We start from the raw sequence: 19514 nt of genomic DNA, 5'->3' as shown, positions 1-19514 counted from the left end.
TAATATAGCAGCATGGAACAATCAAAAATTATAGATACATTGGAGACATATCAGCATCCCCAAGCTTAATTCCTGCTCGTCCTCGAGTAGTTAATGATAAAAACAGAATTTTTGATGTGGAATGCTTCCTAACATGTTCATCGCATATTATTTTATTTGTAGCATGGAAATTGGAATTCTATATGATTCAAACAATAGTCGAGTTTTGACATGAAGACCAATACTCAAGCATATTAAAAAGCAACCATGTCTTTCAAAATTTCAACACTAAAGCAAGTTATCCCTAGCCCATTATGCTCAATCATTGATCCATTCATGAAACACACTCGCATATTAGCTCCACACAATGCTCAAGTACGATCATAGTGCCCCTTAGTTCGTGCTTTATAAAAGAAGATGGAGACTCAAATAAAAAAATTGCATAAAGTAAAATAAAGGCCCTTCTCAGAAGGAAGTAGGGATTTGTAGAGGTGCCAGAGCTGAAAGAGAAAAAGATAGAGATAAACACATTTTGGGTGGCATGCTTTTCCTGTCAATGAAAACGATTGAGTAGTTACCAATACTTTCCATGCCAGATATATCATAGGCGGTTCCCAAACAGAAAATAAAGTGTGTTCCTTTTTCCACCATACTTTCACATTCCACGGCTAACCGAATCCACAGGTGCCATCCATACCAACACTTTCCAAGGAATTTATTATTTGACAACATAAAGTAAATTCATTTTTCATTTTAGGATTGGGCATCCCTAATACCTTTGATGTACTCTCATGCAATGAAAAGTGAATAAGCACTCATCTTGAGAATAACACATATAGCATGGAAACATATCAGCCACCCCCTACCGTTTCATGAGCGGTACGAGCACACAAAAGAGAATTTTATTTTGAAAATTAGAGATGGCACATACAAATTTGCCTAGAACGGCAAAAGAATATTGCATATAGGTAGGTATAGTGGACTCATGTGGCAAAACTGGGTTTAAGGATTTTGGATGCACAAGTAGTGATCATACTTAGTGCAAACGAAGGTTAGCAAAAGATTGAGAAGCATCCAACCAAGAAACAAAAAATCTCATAAGCGAGCATTAAGCATAACTAACACCGAATAATGCACCACAAGTACGATATCATTTCACTACATAACTATTGACTTTCATGCTTGCATAGGGAATGACAAACCTTAACACCAATATTCTTATTAAAGCATAATTACTCATCAACATGACTCACATATTATATCATCATATCGCAAAACTATTACAAGGAATCAAGTTTTTTTGTCCAATGATCTTCATGAAAGTTTTTATTATATCCCTCTTGAATATCTATCACTTTGGGACTAATTTCATATGTTGCTTTTGATAGCTCAAACAAATCTAAGTGAAGAACATGAGCATAAAAAAAATTCTTCTCTCAAAATAATTGAAGTGAAGCATGAGAGGATTTCTCTAAAAAATTACTAAATCTCAAATAAATCTAAGTGAAGGATGAGAGCATTTTAAAAAATAAGAAAGCACGCTGTGCTCAAAAATATATAAGTGAAGCACTAGAGAAATAACATAGCTCAAAAAGATTTAGGTGAAGCATAGAGAGCAATTCTAACAAATCATAGCATAATTTTGGTTCTCTCAAATAGGTGTGTCCAGCAAGGATAGATGACTTAAAATAGAAAGGAAAACAAGAAAAGACTCATATCATACAAGACGCTCCAAGAAAAACACATGATATGTGACAAATAAAAATATAGCTCCAAGTAAAATATTGATGGTCGTTAGAAGAAAGAGGGGATGCCACTAGGGCATCCGCAAGCTTAGTTGCTTGCTTCTCCTTTAGATAATGGCTTGGGATTCCATGGGCATCCCCAAGCTTATCTCTTCCTACTCCTTATTCCTTCATCCATCGTGATCTCACCCAAAACTTGAAAACTTCAGTCACACAAAACTCAACAAAACCTTCGTGAGATCCGTTAGTATAACACAGCAAATCACTACTATAAGTATTGTTGCAAACCCATTCATATTTTATTTTTGCATTGTATCTACTGTATTTAAACTTTGCTATAGCCTATACCCTCCAATACAAATCATAGATTCATTGAAATAAGCACACAACACAAAGAAAACAGAATCTGTCAAAAACAGAACAGTCTGTAGTAATCTGAAAACTTTTGATACTTATGTAACTCCAACAATTCTGAAAAATTAGGAAAACATGGGACATTTGTATATCAATCTTGTGTACAAGAATTAGGATTTTATTGTGCCCTGTTAAAAATGAAAATTATTTTTCTTGACGCAAAAGTTTCTGTTTTTCAACAAGATCAAATCAACTCTCACCCAACATGATCCCAAAGGCTTTGCTTGGCACAAACACTAATTAAAACATAAAAAACACAATCATAATAGTAGCATAATTGTGCAAACACTCAATAACATAAAGAAAAAGACAAAAATAAATTGTATTCATTGGGTTGCCTCCCAATAAGCACTATCATTTCATGCCCCTAGCTAGGCATAATGCAAAGATCTAAGTATTGTCATCTTTATGTCTAGATCCATAAGATGCCCTCATGATTGATTCGTATGGTGGCTTAATTATTGTTCTAGGGAAGTGTTCCATACCCTTCCTTAGTGTAAATTGAAATTTAATATTGCCTTCTTTCGTATCAATCACGGCACTCATAGTGCGTAAAAATGGTCTACCAAGTATAATAGGACAAGACGGATTGCAATCAATATCAAGAACAATAAAATCTATGGGCACATAATTCCTATTTGCAAGAATGAGAACATCATTAATTCTTCCCATAGGCTTTTTAATAGTAGAACCTGCTAAGTGCAAATTTAAAGAACATTCTTCAATATCGGTAAGACCAAGCACATCACATAAAGATTTCGGAATTGTAGAAACACTATCACCCAAGTCACATAAAGCAAAACACTCATAATTTCTAATCTTGAATTTGATAGTAGATTCCCATTCATCGTGTAATTTTCTAGGAATTAAAATCGCTGATTCCAACTTTTCTTCCAAAGCTTTCATCATAGCATCAAAGATATGTTTAGTAAAAGCTTTATCTTTTTCATAAGCATGGGGTGAATTAATCATGGATTGCAACAAGGAAATGCAATCAATCAAAGAGAAACTATCATAATTAAATTCTTTGTAATCCAAAAGAGTGGGCAAATCACTAGTTAAAGTTTTGACCTCTCCAAACCCACTTTTATCAATTTTCTCAACAACATTTTCACCCTCCAAATTATTGGGACGCCTTGTAACTAAACTTGACTCTTCTTCAGTCCATTTTTCATCAATTTTAATTTTACTAAACAAAGAATCAATAGAACAAACACCAATCTTTTAAAGATCTTCATCATTTTTATGAAAGCAATCATTAGAAAACTTTTTTTTCTAAAAATTCACTTTTAGCTCTAAGCATAGCGGTTCTTTTCTTACTTTCATCCATAAAAACATATAAAGCTTTAATTGATTCCTAAACCTTAGGCACAAAAAATTTCATCTTGAGATTTTCTACATCATCAGAAATTCTATCAATGCTTCTAGACATATCATCAATCTTACTCAACTTTTCTTCTATCGTAGTATTAAAATTCTTTTGAGCATTGATAAATTCTTTAATATTATTCTCAAGATCAGAGGTGTTCCTATTATTATTATAAGGAGGATTTCCATAGGAATTACCATAATTATTAGAGGAATTTCCCGGAAAAGGTCTAGGATTAAAATTACCTCTATAAGTATTGTTATTAAAATTGTTTCGCTAAACAAAATTCACATCTACGGCATCACTATTTTGCTCAATCAAAGTAGACAAAGGCACATCATTAATATGAATAGGAGCATTTTTACTAGTAACCAACTTCATAAGAGCATCAACTTTTTCACTCAAAGAATTTATTTCTTCTACCGAATTAACCTTTTTACTAGTAGGAGCCCTTTCGATATGCCATTGTGAATAATTTGCAATAATATTATCAAGCAATTTAGTAGCTTCACCCGAAGTAATTTCCATAAAAGTACCACCCGTGGCGGAATCTAAAAGATTTCTAGAAACAAAATTCAATCCCGCATAAAAAATTTGTATGATCATCCAAAGATTTAAACCATGAGTAGGACAATGTCTTAGCATCAATTTCATTCTTTCCCATGATTGCACAACATGCTCATGCTCAAGTTGTTTAAAATTCATGATTTATGTCCTAAGGGAAAAAATTGCGGGCGGAAAATATTTAGTAAAAAAAGCATCTTTGCACTTATCCCAAGAATTGATACTATTGCGAGGTAAAGAAGAAAACCAAATTTTTGCACGATCTCGCAAAGAAAACGGGAATAATTTCAACTTCAAAATATCATTGTCCACATCTTTTTTCTTTTGCATATCGCATGATTCCACAAATGTGTTAAGATGGGACGCGGCATCCTCATTAGGGGTACCGGAAAATTGATCTTTCATAACAAGATACAACAAAGCGGCATTAATATCACAAGACTCCGCATTAGTGATGAGAGGAGCAATCGGAGTGCTAATAAAATCATTGTTTTTGGTATTGGAGAAAACACACAACTTGGTGTTCTATTGAGTCATCGTGACTACACAACAGGATTGCACTCAAAAAACATATCTGACGAGAAAACGGCAAACAAAAAAGAGGGCGAATAAAACGGCATTTTTTGTGAAGTGGGGGAGATGAAAATGAGAGGCAAATGGCAAATAATGTAATTGCAAGGAGATGAGATTTTTGATTAGGAACCTGCTAGATGTTGATGATGTCTCCCTGGCAACAGCGCCAGAAATTCCTTTTGATTGCGGCTTGAACTACGTTGGTATTTCCCCAAAGAGGAAAGGATGATGTAGCACAACGATGGTAGGTATTTTCCTCAATGATGAGACGAAGGTTATCGAACCAGTAGGAGAATCACGCAACACCACGTAAACAATACCTGCACAGAAAGAACAAATACTTGCAACCCGACGTGTTAAAGGGGTTGTTAATCCCTTTCGGGTAACGGTGCCAGAAATTGTCGAGTTGACGGGATAAAAATATGATAGATTGGATAAATAGATCTCAAATAAATGTAAAATAAAATAAAGTGCGGCAAGGTATTTTTGGGTTTTTGGAAATATAGATATGAAAATAAAAGCGAATAAAAATAGATCTCAAAAGCAAATATAATAAAGAAGAGACCCGGGGGCCGTAGATTTCACTAGTGGCTTCTCTCGAGAAAAATAGCATACAGTGGGTAAACAAATTACTGTTGGGAAACTGATAGAACTTCAAATAAACATGCCAATATCTAGGCAATGATCATTATATAGGCATCACATCCAAGATTAGTAGACCGACTCCTGCCTGCATCTACTACTATTACTCCACACATCGACCGCTATCCAGTATGCATCTAGTGTATTAAGTTCATGGAGAAACGGAGTAATTAAATAAGAACGATGACATGATGTAGACAAGATCTATCTATGTAGAAATAGACCCCATCTTGTTATCCTTAATGGCAACGATACATACGTGTAGTTTCCCCTTCTGTCACTGGAATCAAGCACCGCAAGGTCGAACCCATCACAAAGCACCTCTTCCCATGGCAAGAAAAATCGATCTAGTCTGCCTAACTAAACCAAAGACTCAAAGAAGAAATACGAGGCTATAAGTAATCATGCATATAAGAGATCAAAAGACTCAAATAACTTTCATGGATAAAAACATAAATCTATCATAAACTCAAAGTTCATCGGATCCCAACAAACACACTGTAAAAAGAGTTACATCAAATAGATCTCCAAGAGACCATTGTATTGAGAATCAAAAGAGAGAGAGAGGATGCCATCTAGCTACTAACTACGGACCCGTAGGTCTACAATGAACTACTCACGCATCATCGGAGAGGCACCAATGAGGATGATGAACCCCTCCGTGATGGTGTCTTGATTGGATCTGTGGTTTTTGGAACTTGCGGCGGCGGGAATAGATTTTGGTCGACTCCCCTAGGGTTTCTGGAATATTGGGGTATTTATAGAGCAAAGAGGCGGTGCGGGAGGCCACCGAGGTGGGCACGACCCACCTGGGCGCGCCTGGGCCCCTAGGTGTGCCCTGGTGGGTTGTGCTCCCCTCGGAGCCCCCTCGGGTACTTCTTTGGCTCAACAGGTTCTTCTGGTCTAGCAAAATTCTCCAAAAAGTTCCGCTACGTTTGGACTCCGTTTGGTATTGATTTTCTGCGAAGTAAAAAACAAGCAAAAAACAGCAACTAGCACTGGGCACTATGTCAATAGGTTAGTCCCAAAAAATGATATAAAGTTGCTATAAAATGATTGTAAAACATCCAAGAATGATAATATAACAGCATGGAACAATCAAAATTACAGATACGTTGGAGATGTATCAGTAGCTAGGGAGAGGGTCACATTCTACCTCCACCATGACGATGACAAGATCATGGTGTACTACAAACTAGTTGTCTCCTCATGTTCTAACTCTCGAGACTATGACCATAACTTTGTCTCAGTTCTTATTAGTTGGCATGCTCTCTAGTCATACTATGTTATATGTTATTGGTCATGCTATGTTAGTACTTTGTGCAACCTATTATGTGCTACTATGTTGTCATCCTATAGCACTTTGTTGAACCTGATATATGATAATATATAGTCATGCTATGTTAGTACTTTGTTGAACTTATTATATATGCTTCTATAGTCATGAATGTGATACGTCTCCAACGTATCTATAATTTTTGATTGTTCCATGCTATTATATTATCTGTTTTGGATGATAATGGGCTTTATTTTACACTTCTATATTATTTTTGGGACTAACCTATTAACCGAAGGCCCAGCCCAAATTGTTGTTTTTTTGCCTATTTCAGTGTTTCGCAGAAAAGGAATATCAAACGGAGTCCAAACGGAATGAAACCTTTGGGAGCGTGATTTTTGGAACAAATGTGATCCAGGGGACTTGGAGTGGACCTCAAGAAACAATCAAGGAGGCCACGAGGCAGGGGGCGCACCCTCCACCCTCGTGGGCCCCTCGTTGCTCCACCGACCTACTTATTCCTCCTATATATATTCATATACCCCGCAAACATCCAGGAGCACCACGAAACCCTATTTCCACCGCCACAACCTTCTGTACCCAAGAGATCCCATCTTGGGGCCTTTTCCGGAGCTCCGCCGGAGGGGGCATTGATCACGGAGGGCCTCTACATCAACTCCATGGCCCCTCCGATGATGTGTGAGTAGTTTACCTCGGACCTTCGGGTTCATAGCTAGTAGCTCGATGGCTTCTTCTCTCTCTTTGGATCTCCATACAAAGTTCTCTCGATTCTCTTGGAGATCTATTCGATGTAACTCTTTTTGCGATGTGTTTGTCGAGATCCGATGAATTGTGGGTTTATGATCAAGATTATCTATGAACAATATTTGAATCTTCTCTAAATTATTTTATGTATGACTGGTTATCTTTGCAAGTCTCTTTGAATTATCAGTTTGGTTTGGCCTACTAGATTGATCTTTCTTGTAATGGGAGAAGTGCTTAGCTTTGGGTTCAATCTTGCGGTGCTCGATCCCAATGACAGAAAGGGAAACGACACGTATTGTATTGTTGCCATCGAGCATAAAAAGATGGGGTTTATATCACATTGCATGAGTTTATCCCTCTACATCATGTCATCTTGCTTAAGGCGTTACTCTGTTCTTATGAACTTAATACTCTAGATGCATGCTGGATAGCGGTCGATGTGTGGAGTAATAGTAGTAGATGCAGACAGGAGTCAGTCTACTTGTCACGGACGTGATGCCTATATACATGATCATACCTAGATATTCTCATAATTATTCGCTTTTCTATCAATTGCTCGACAGTAATTTGTTCACCCACCGTAATACTTATGCTATCTTGAGAGAAGCCACTAGTGAAACCTATGGCCCCGGGTCTATTCTCCATCATATAAGTTTCCAATCTATTTTATTTTGCAATCTTTACTTTCAATCTATATCATAAAAATACCAAAAATATTTATCTTATTATCATTATCTCTATCAGATCTCACTCTTGCAAGTGGCCGTGAAGGGATTGACAACCCCTTTATCGCGTTGGTTGCGAGGTTCTTATTTGTTTGTGTAGGTATGAGGTGATTCGTGCATGGTCTCCTACTGGATTGATACCTTGGTTCTCAAAAACTGAGGGAAATACTTACGCTGCTTTGCTGCATCACCCTTTCCTCTTCAAGGGAAAACCAACGCATGCTCAAGAGGTAGCAATATGTTAGTACTTGTTGGACATCTTACATATGTTATTACACTTAAGCCAAAATGAACCATAATGCTCATTTTGCTGCCATGGAAACATTTTTGGCTAAGTTCTACTATTGTGGCAACGTTTTGACCCAAAGGTCTGAAAATGTTGCCATGGAAGCAAAAATTAACCATTTGACTGGGGAAATGCTTAAGCGGCAAAAAAATTATATGCTTGAAAATTATGTTAGTGGCGTGGACCTACAATGGAACGCCACTAGTATTTTATGTTACTGATCGCGTCCCATGTGGCGTCACATCACCGGTGTTCATGTTACTGACGGTGTGCCACTTGTCAGATAGCCACTAGTATTTACGTTACTGTTGCATGGGGGCTACACACCACTAGTAACATTTATCAATGTCCCAACATTGGTGATGTGGGGGTTGCGCGCGTCCAATAGGGTTTTTGCCACACCACCAGTAGTGTCTTATGTACTAGTGATGCTTTCAGCTGTAGACTTATGTTGTGTTACCTGATATTTCCACATACGCATGTCATGCATGATGTGTGTATTAATATAAAATGCATGTGTGTAGGGTCTCAGAATCATGGTTATGCACTTGCTACCGGACGATGAAATACAGATTGAACCAGCTCGTGTACTGAGTGTTCAAGCTATATGATGCTAATCCACCCATGTATTCATTTACCGGTTGAGGTTGGGTACATGTTCACGCTCTGGCTCAGTTACATTGAGTTAGGGAACATTTGGGATGGCCCCACTTGGGACAAGGTGATCCCTGGTGGTGGAAAACAATCCGAATGTTTCATTCTCTCCAATAGGGCGCTCGTGAAGCAGTCTAGATGACCGTTGTTTCCCGAGCATGAATCTTGGCTTTCTGTATGATCCACTAAAGGTAGATTTGCACACGTTTAATCTCAGGGTCTGACTATAAGAAATGGAAACACATAGCACAACCAGCTCATGCCGCTTACCTCAACACATTGGCAGCTAAGATATCTAGGCAGATGAAGCAGAGTGAGGATCAACCTACAATTACATGTTCAGCCTTGATTCGGGAAGCAACACGAGACTACAACACCACACCACCTTCCTTCTCTAACACCAAAGGAGACCCTACGCCATCACCTTGGTTCAAAGTGCAGCACACTATGGAATTGCATAGACTCTCCCAAGAGCTAGAAGGATGTCGGCCTCAATGCCCGTAGCAGACACCAAGGGGCCACCTTGACTCCGGACACACCAAGCCGCCTGCACCTCCGCTGCCCATGGAAAATCTAATGTAGTGGTAAAGTTCTCGGGAGGAATTGCTAAACAAGGAGGCAAGAAGGAACCAAGATGTAAAAAAATTCAAGAGAACAGGGAAAATCGACCACCAAGGATTGATCAGGTGCACCCAAATTTCGCCACGCCGCTGCCACCAGGAAGGGGAGCCCTTCCCCCTCCACCAGGCTCAAATATGCAACACAGCTGGAACTGAGCAACCAGGGCCACCACTATAGAACACCTACAAGAAGAACGCCAAAACCAACACCCCTCGACACCCCAGCAATATCAGAAACCCCAAGTCACTGAGAACCATGGCCTACAGAACCACTCTCTCAAGCACCCAGATTTCCCTGGGCGGCACCTCCAAAGAGGACACACACACACATGGTGCCACTGCCGCCCAATCTGAGCAATATTTTGGGCTTTCACCCTAGTTCGGGGTCAAGGGGGGGGGGAGGAAGGCCCTCGATGGCGCCTCCAAAGAGGAAAGAAACCACCATTTGGTGTCGCCGATGTTGGGTCAGTGAATGGACCAGTGTTTTCCTGGATCCCAAGACTGCCCCGGAGCCGACGAGCTAGGTCCACTAGCTACCATACTAGTGGAAATGGAGCGGGGCTTCCACTCCAGATATGGCACAAAGGTGGGGTTCCGCATCGCGACCGCCACCCTCTGATAGCTCATGAGCCACATGGTTGAGTGCACTGGCTAGCTTGACCACCCGTGAGCGTCACCTGCCGCGCCAGCTCTAGTAGGCAGCCTCGCTACCACACCGGCTCTTGAACGAGAGGGTGGAGTGTCGATATCCTCTTCACCGCAATCACAAGCGCCTATGCAAGCTTGCCTGATGATGGCTCCATATTTTACACATCTTTAGAGCTCATTTGTTGCACATTATCTCCGTATATCAAGTTATATCATGTTCCATTGAGCCAACTACATGTCCAGACATCACCGAAAGTTGCCTCTCGTGACGGGATTCTTCGTGGATTTCATCCCTATTTACACCTATGACTTCCTTGTTTTTCAAGGGATGTTTTGGGAGAGGATTGGGCTCATCTAGAGCACTTGGATCAAAGGGGAGATGCCACATCAAGGGAGGAGGCATTGGGAGAGCTATTATATATTCACCTTCAACCCTAGCCGCCTCCATCACATCTCATTCATCATTCATCTCCATGTCCAGCCACTGTCAACATCAAGAACTCTATTGGGGCAAGCAAAAGGGAGACCAGAAGGGAGTCGCCGCCGGTGGGACGCATCCATGGGCCACCGCCGCGCCACCATCATCATCATCCGCCGCGCCGCCTCCATCACCACCATCATCACCCCTTCTTCCTCCCCCATCACGGTCTCCGTGATGGGCTGTAATAACTCTTGAACCCCTCTTTAAGTGATGTTATTTGAGTAATTGTTGGCTATGGGTCGGTCGATCAGTAAGTGGTTGTTTGATATGTTTAGTCTATTTATGTGTGTTGCTTATTTACCTATGCAGTAATTTAGTGACTCGAGAGGTTCAATCCATTCGTGTAGGTGGAGACGTTCAACTCTTAGGCTACACATGAAGTTGATAGAATGTTGTGGAAACTGACAGACCTGCGACGTGACAGGTGCAGACATCTTAAGGGAACACAATTGTTCTAGGAGCATGGTTGTCCATAGAACTTAGTGCCTTTGTCTGGTCCTCGAGACCATGAGGACCTTAATATCTTTACGTTAGCTGTCGTAGGCATTTGACAAGAGTAGGATGAATGAGTTATCTCAATACACCGCGTTTTGAGGGATAACATTATGCCAGGGACCGCCCACCATCCGTAGATTATCGTATCCTACAATGCAGGTACTGACTTAGCCACTACATGGCATAGTCATAAAGCTTAACTCCATTATGTTCATGTACAGAACGAGGTCGCACCTAGATGCCAGCAACCTCATTCAAAATATCACATACCTTTCATAGTTTATTTTATTTGTTTAGTTTAGTATTTATTTTCCGTTCTCTTTAGTTTAATTCTCTTTTTACCCTTCCCTAGCAACCTATTTAACTGAAGTATTTCCAAATTCCAGTCTGGGTGTGAGCATGGTTGTGATAGTGACAACGCAGCTGCGGGGATTGTGGTGCCATCCTATTCGCTCCCTATGGGATCTACAAACCTTACTTATCCTGAAATTGCTACATAGCCCTATGCACTTGCAGACCATCAGCCGACATCCATCTCGAGTGTCGGTAAGGGAGGAGAGGATGGGAGAGGTGGCGACGGAGGGGGAAACCCTAGCCGCCCCCGAATCACCTGTCGGATCGACACAAGGGCCGAGCATTTGAGATGAAATGTAACCTACTACACCATAGTTTTGACATGGTACCCGAAATCCTCTTTTGTTGCTTGTTGAGTTTCTCTTTCACTAGTCATCTGATCTCTTATAATACTTGACAAACTCGGCAAGGGCCCTGTCAGAATCAATTATTGATCTAGTGGCTTTCGGAATCCAAGTGTAGAGGTGCTTCAAAACATTGATAGGTTGAGGCGTGCCTATCTTTGGGCAGGACCAACAAGGTGACTGGTGGCAAGTGCGAAGTCAACTAGGAACAAGTTTCCAAACCAAAGGAATATGGAGGTCTTGGCATTTCGAATCTTGGGAAGTTTTCCACTTCTCTCCATCTGCGATGGCTTTGGCTCGACTGGGGTGATCTACCAAGGGCGTGCTATGGTTTGGGGACGCCTTGCACTGATGAGGATTGTGACCTCTTCATGACAACCACTAAGGTGACGGCCGATGATGGAACTAAGTCAAAATTTTGGAAGTCCTCTTGGTTTGTGGGTCTCAGACCCAAAGACATTGCACCTAAGATTTTTGAGATATCCCACAAAAAAAGAGGGTCTCTTGCCATAGCTTTGAGGGATGGACATTGGATAACTCAGATAGACACCCAAAGAGGCCTCACGCCTGAGCACATCCAAAAGTTCACGGCTCTCTGGAGAAACTTGCGAACTTTATCGTCCAACTGGGTGTCAAGGATACCATCATGTGGAAGCTCATCAAGAATGGAAACTATTCTGCTAAGTCTGCCTACATGGCCCCGTTTACTAGGCTAACCCGATCCAGCTTACAAACCATGGTATGGCTGGCTTGCCCCTCCCCCTGCCCCGAAGTGCAAATTCTTCGATTGGCTAGTCACTCAAAACATGATATGGACGGACGATGGACTCCAGCACCAAGGATGGCCAACTACGACCGATGCCCATTGTGCAACCAAGTACAAGAATCTGCAGCTCACCTTCTGTTCAAGTGCCGGTGCTCTACACATGTTTGGAACGAGCCGTTCTCCTGACTTGATCTTCATATTTCAACAGTTCTTTGGCACCGGTTTGACACAGTCAAATCTTGGTGGGGTTGGATCCTCACTAACAATGCTCAACCCACGAAAGCACCGTCTTCTTTGCTGAATAAGAAATTTGGAAGGACGTATATTTAGGAACAAGACGGCGCCTGTGGGGATCGCTATGCGGAGTATCAAAGATGAAGTGTCTCTTTGGATCATTGCGGGGCTAAGCATTTGAGTAATATAATGCCACGAGAGTAATTCGTTTAGGCTCCTCTCCTTAATTAATGATTAGCAAATCTTTGGCCTTGTTTCAAAAAATTAAAAATTAAAAGCTGCTGGAGATGCAACCATGCAAAAGAAGACTGTAAGCATGGCTGCACTGAGAAGAAAAGCGAAAAAGCAAAAGAGTGGATGAACAGTCCTACTTGGAAGAAATGACGCATTTGGTGAGCTAATATGAACGGGTCAGTGCCTACCAACTTTCCTTAAAACTGGCTAAGCGAGGGTATTTATCTCGCGATCGGTGTTGATTTAAAACAGCATTCTGGTTGAACAAAGTTTGAAGCAAAATTGTGTGAAAAATAGTCGTGATTAATGTAAGACGTTTTTTAGACACCACATGGCATGTGTGGTCAGCTATCTAAGTTAAGTTATGAAGAAGAAAAAGAAGGGGGAGGAGACGCTTTTTAGACTTATGGTCGTCTAATTAGATTATGCCTATCTTATCTGTTTAATTGGATTCTTGTTACGAAACTGATTCATGCACTATCCTTGTGGCCGATGTATGCACGACATGAAAATCCAGCGGCAGATGTCCCGATGTATGCATGCATGGCCGGCTGGATTTAGTTTATCGTGCATGAGTCGTCTGAATTTTGTCTGTGTGTATAGCACGGCTCTTCTTGTTATTTCACAGTTTGGCATGGCGAATATTTTACTAATATTTTTGTCGCTAAAATCGTTCAGGCTTCTTTTGGTTCATAGGATAGGATTATCATAGGAATAGGAATTTTGTAGGAAATGAGATGACATGTATCTCAAATCCTATGAGTAGGAATAGGAAACGAGATGTCATTTGGTTGACATCAAAGGAATTTTTCCATTGAGTCTAGGCTCATTTTTATTTTCCTATAAAATGTGAAGGATAGGAACAAATCCTATGTAGAAATAGGAATCTATTTCTATGAACCAATGGGCTCTAAAGGAAAAAATTCTATAAAAATCCTATCCTCTAAAATTTCTATGAAATTCCTCCAAACCAAAGGAGGCCTCACTTGTAAAATCCAACCTAACTTCTCACGGAATCTTGCAGTCGTTGGTTAAAAAAAAACTCCATCTCAAACTTCCCCTGTGCAGAAGTTAGCTTTCCTCCTGAAACTTTAACCTGTGATGCATGTCCTTGCTAATGAGTACTGGCAGCAAGTTGATTCGTTTGAAGGCGGGCATAGCTGGGCAGACTTAACTTCCTGGATCCATCAGCTAGATTCATCACGAGACATCCTTGAATCGCCCCCTCTTTAATCGTGACCGCATCGATCTCCGTCGCCGCGAAAGCGACGACTAAATCTCCCGAATAATCCACCGTCTTGTCTGTCGATGCATCCATGTCGCCATGAACAACCCATGACTCCCTGGGCAGAGGCAGAGCACAAATCAAGATCACGAAACAGTAATCAGGAGCCATGCGTACATCTCCTCCTCAGCTAGAGTACGTACGTCCCACGAGGACGAGGCGAAGCATGCGTGCGTGCAATGGCACATCGGCGGAAGCAAGTTGATTCGTTTTGGCGGGTCGTGTCTCCATAAATCGTCGCCTCACGCGCCCGCGGCGGCCAGCCATACGCACCGGCTCTCCTTGCTTGGATCGTCAGCTCTTGGTCGCTCCACTGATCAATGGCTTCCTGCTTCCGGGCGCGTCGGCAACCGGCAGCGCCAGTGCCGCCGCCGTTGATTCCGTACGAGTCGTCGTACTCGGAGATGGAGGGAGCGATGGAGAATAAGAGGTGGAACAGCCTCGACTCGTGGTCGATGCTGCTTGACGCGGGAGGCGGCGCGGACCAGCAGCAGGCGAGCTCGTCGGCGGCGGAGGAGTGGATGGCGGACCTGTCGCAGCTCTTCCTCGGGAACAAGTTCGCGTCGGGGTCCAACAGCCGCATCTACCGCGGCATCTACCGACAGCGCGCGGTGGCCGTCAAGATGGTGCGCCTCCCGGAGCGCGACGAGGACCGGCGGCGCGCGCTGGAAGACCAGTTCAACTCGGAGGTGACCTTCCTCTCGCGGCTCCGCCACCCCAACGTCGTGCAGTTCGTCGCCGCGTGCAAGCGGCCGCCCGTGTACTGCATCATCACCGAGTACATGTCGCAGGGCACGCTCCGCATGTACCTCCACAACAAGGACCCCTACTCGCTCTCGCCGGAGACCGTGCTCCGCCTCGCGCTCGACGTCGCCCGCGGCATGGAGTACCTCCACGCGCAGGGCGTCATCCACCGCGACCTCAAGTCGCACAACCTGCTGCTCAACGACGAGATGCGCGTTAAGGTCGCCGACTTCGGCACCTCATGCCTAGAGGCGCACAGCTCACGCGCCGGCGCCGGAGCGGGAGCCGGAGGCGGTGGCGGCGGCGGCGAAGGGAAGGGTACCAACATGGGCACGTACAGGTGGATGGCGCCCGAGATGGTCCGTGACAAGCCGTGCACCCGCAAGGTGGATGTGTACAGCTTCGGCATCGTGCTGTGGGAGCTCACCACCTGTCTGGTGCCGTTCCAGGGCATGACCCCCGTCCAGGCCGCCTACGCCGCCTGCGAGAAGAACGCTCGGCCGCCGTTGTCGCCGACGTGCCCGCCGGCGCTCAACAACCTCATCAAGATGTGCTGGGCCGCCAACCCGGCCAGGCGGCCTGAGTTCAGCTACGTCGTGTCCGTCCTGGAGAAGTACGATCACTGCCTCCGGGAAGGGCTCCCGCTGGTTACGCCGCCGTCGCCAGTGTCCTCGTTTCTCAGCATCTTCAAGCTCGGCTCCTGCATAAGCACCACCAACCTCCCCTCCATGCCCGTCCACGTCTAAAAATATTTTACTGAACCATGGTTCGGCTTCGGCCAAACCTACGCTTGATATCCTTGATTTCTAAACACTGTTCACGAGGATTCATGCATGGTCGATTAAAAAATGCAGTTAACACATATGTCACAGATCCATATGTAGTAGGATGTTAAATCGTACGACATAGAACATAGGTTCAGCTGAACCATGGTTCTGAATCACGTCTGTCTCTAATCATATCCATTCAAATTTATTGCTTCTTGCGGAACTAATTAGCAATCTGACTCTTAGAGCAAGTATAATAGGTCCTAGTCAGCTGGCTATAAGGTGTTCCACATCAGCAAAATTTTATTTGAAGGAGAGAGAAAGCGGGAGAGAGAATAGAGCTGGCGCTTCATCTATCGCCGGGCGTTAACACAAGCTCCGATGCATTTGAGCGAGCATGCAGCTGGCAACCAGGGCAGAGCATGCAGCCAGTCAATCACTGTGCATTTCGTTGCATCTCTCTCCATGCAAACATTAACCTACAGCCCGTTTATTATATGCGTTAGCTATATGGCTGACCTGGCACTAGTATAGAGCCCGCAGCAGGCTATTCTATTAGCTTTGCTCTTAGAACGATCAGTGCATATAATCACATCCATTCAAATTTATTGCTTCTTGCGGAACTAATTAGCAATCTGATTCTTAGAACCATCGTTTATCTTCTTCCTCCCGCGGTCCCACCACCTACCTACGCCGGCCTAACTGACACTACCTTGCTGTTCCGGTCACACCTCTGAGCTGCGCCCGTCGCATCGGCGACACCCCACTCGCATCATCGACCGCCTGTCCTATGCCCTATGCGGACAGCACCGCGGCGAGCCACGTCCTCGTCTCCGGCTATCTCTGTGCAAAGCAAATCAACTGACACGAAAATTTATTTCAGTTGCATGTGAATTACGACCATCTCTTGCATAATCATCTCTCTTGAAATAGATCCGCCCGGCTTTATATATAAAGCAACAGCTGAACAAAGCACACGGTCAAACGATACGAGCTGATGAAGTTACCCTCAAACATGGCTGATCCAAGATAATCGGATCAAGCAGAACACATGCGCTACGCTACCAATAGAGAACACAGGAAGATCCGAGAACAACGCCATGCTATGCCCTAATACACCTAAGGTGCACAACAACACCCACAGGAGGGAGAACGTCGCCGTTGTCGAGTCACACCAGACAAAAGGTTTTCACCTGAAACCCATACCCCAAAAGGAGCATCACGACAACGTCTTCAAGAAGAAGCGGCGCCGCCATCGGCAACAAAGCGCGGAGCTTTTGATCGGCAGCTCCCTCGTGCTACCATGATGTCTCGGGCAAGCACAACGAGATTAGAACTCCAGATCTGGATCAAGGCATCGCCACTGCTAGAGACCGAGAGCACGCCCGAGCCACTCGCGCTCCACCACTTGCCACCCACACGACCAAGGGGAAAGACACCACCGCCGCCATGACGCCCGCCAGAGAGCCAACCATGCAGACCGCCTTTCGGAGCCGCCACCCCTGCATTCAAGATCTGAAACACCGCCACCCACCCACTTCATAGCGCTCAAACCACGGTAGGAGGAGCAGAGGTAATCATCCACTCCTAGCCGGACATCAGCCACTGAGATTGTGTCAACGCCCCCATGGTAGGAAGCGGTGAGGCATGTGTCCCTAGCCAGTCCCGATGGACTGGGAGGGACACGATCCAGTGACAACCGACGGCCGCCGCGGAGAAACCCTCCACCATAGCCCGGTGACCTTGGCCGAGGAGCAGCTCCCACAACGCCACTTCTGTGGCTATCAGCGGCGATCTGCCCGACGGTGCAGTGACGTGACAACCACCACCACCTTTGAACGTGTCCATAAGGAGGACAACCTCACTGCCCGTGGGCACCACCCGAACCAATTGTTGGTGCTAAAACCAGCGGATCTCGGGTAGGGGGTCTTGAGCTGGTGGTCTCGGCTAGAAGGTAACAGGAAGTAGAGAAGACACGATGTTTACCCAGGTTCGGGCCCTCTCGAAGAGGTAAAACCCTACGTCCTGCTTGTATTGTATTGATTGTCGATGAGATACAAAGTACAAGATGATCTACCACAAGATCGTATGAATGAGTTCTAATGAATATGAGATGATCTATTGACTAGTCTAGTCTCGGTTTATCTAATGTACCAAAGGCCTGGGGTTACAAGAGTTCTCGTCTTGTGCGCCAAGTCTTATGGAATCTCCCTTGTATGCGTTATGGGCCTCTCCAAGTGGCCCGTTAATGAACTGCCACGGGGTCCTCGGCACGGCCCTCCTGGTTGGGAGACGACATAGTGAGTACCCCCTAATCCAGGACACCGCTAGTAGCCACTGAACCGGTCTTCAAGTTGGGGATGCTCCTCGGTTCTTCCGAATTGTTTTTCGTCTTCGGTCGTCGGTCTTGGAAGTTGGTTCAACAAATCTTCTTGTCTCCAATCTCAAGGATCGATGAGGTGTATCTGAAGATTTCACATGTCGGGCATCTGAGGAGCCCCTTTAAGTGAAGGAAATATGCCCTAGAGGCTATAATAAAGTTGTTATTTTATATTTCTTTATATCATGATAAATGTTTATTATTCATGCTATAATTATATTAACCGGAAACTTGATACATGTGTGGATACATAGACAAAACACTGTGTCCCTAGTAAGCCTCTACCAGACTAGCTCATTTATCAAAGATGGTTAAGTTTCCTAACCATAGACATGTTTGTCATTTGATGAACGATATCACATCATTAGGAGAATGATGTGATGGACAAGACTCATCCGTTAGCTTAGCATTATGATCGTTCAGTTTTATTGCTATTGCTTTCTTCATGACTTATACATATTCCTTTGACTATGAGATTATGCAACTCCCGGATACCGTAGGAATACCTTGTGTGCTATCAAACGTCACAACGTAACTGGGTGATTATAAAGATGCTCTACAAGTATCTCCGAAGGTGTTTGTTAGGTTGGCATAAATCAAGATTAGGATTTGTCACTCCGAATATCGGAGAGGTATCTCTGGGCCCTCTCGGTAATGCACGTCACTATAAGCCTTGCAAGCAATGTGACTAATGAGTTAGTTACGGGATGATGCATTATGGAACGAGTAAAGAGACTTGCCGGTAATGAGATTGAACTAGGTATGAAGATACCAATGATCGAATCTTGGGCAAGTAACATACCAATGACAAAGGGAATAACGTATGTTGTTTTTGCAGTTTGTCCGATAAAGATCTTCGTAGAATATGTAGGAACCAATATGAGCATCTAGGTTCCGGTATTGGTTATTGACTGGAGATGTGTCTCGGTCATGTCTACATAGTTCTCAAACCCGTAGTGTCCGCACACTTAATGTTCGATGACGGTTTGTATTATGAGTTATGTGTTTTGGTGACCGGAGTTTCTTCGGAGTTCCGGATGAGATAACGGACATGACGAGGAGTCTCAAAGTGGTCGAGAGGTAAAGATTGATATATTGGAAGGTAGTATTCAGACACCGGAAGGGTTCCGGAGTGTATCGGGTACATACCGGAGTACGGGAGGGGTTACC

General features: G+C 43.7%; 1 protein-coding gene across 1 annotated transcript; it reads left to right on the top strand.

Moving 5' to 3' along the window:
- Nucleotides 1-13885: 13885 nt before the first annotated feature.
- Nucleotides 13886-16172, top strand: LOC125514701 (serine/threonine/tyrosine-protein kinase HT1-like). The gene has a single exon (XM_048680043.1). The coding sequence runs from the start codon at nucleotides 14774-14776 to the stop codon at nucleotides 15941-15943; it is 1170 nt and encodes a 389-aa protein (XP_048536000.1). The 5' UTR covers nucleotides 13886-14773; the 3' UTR covers nucleotides 15944-16172.
- The last annotated feature ends 3342 nt before the right edge of the window (nucleotides 16173-19514 follow it).

This window comes from Triticum urartu, chromosome 6 (genome assembly GCF_003073215.2).
Source record: "Triticum urartu cultivar G1812 chromosome 6, Tu2.1, whole genome shotgun sequence".
NCBI lineage: Eukaryota > Viridiplantae > Streptophyta > Magnoliopsida > Poales > Poaceae > Triticum > Triticum urartu.
This window is presented reverse-complemented; position numbering and strand designations above follow the sequence as displayed.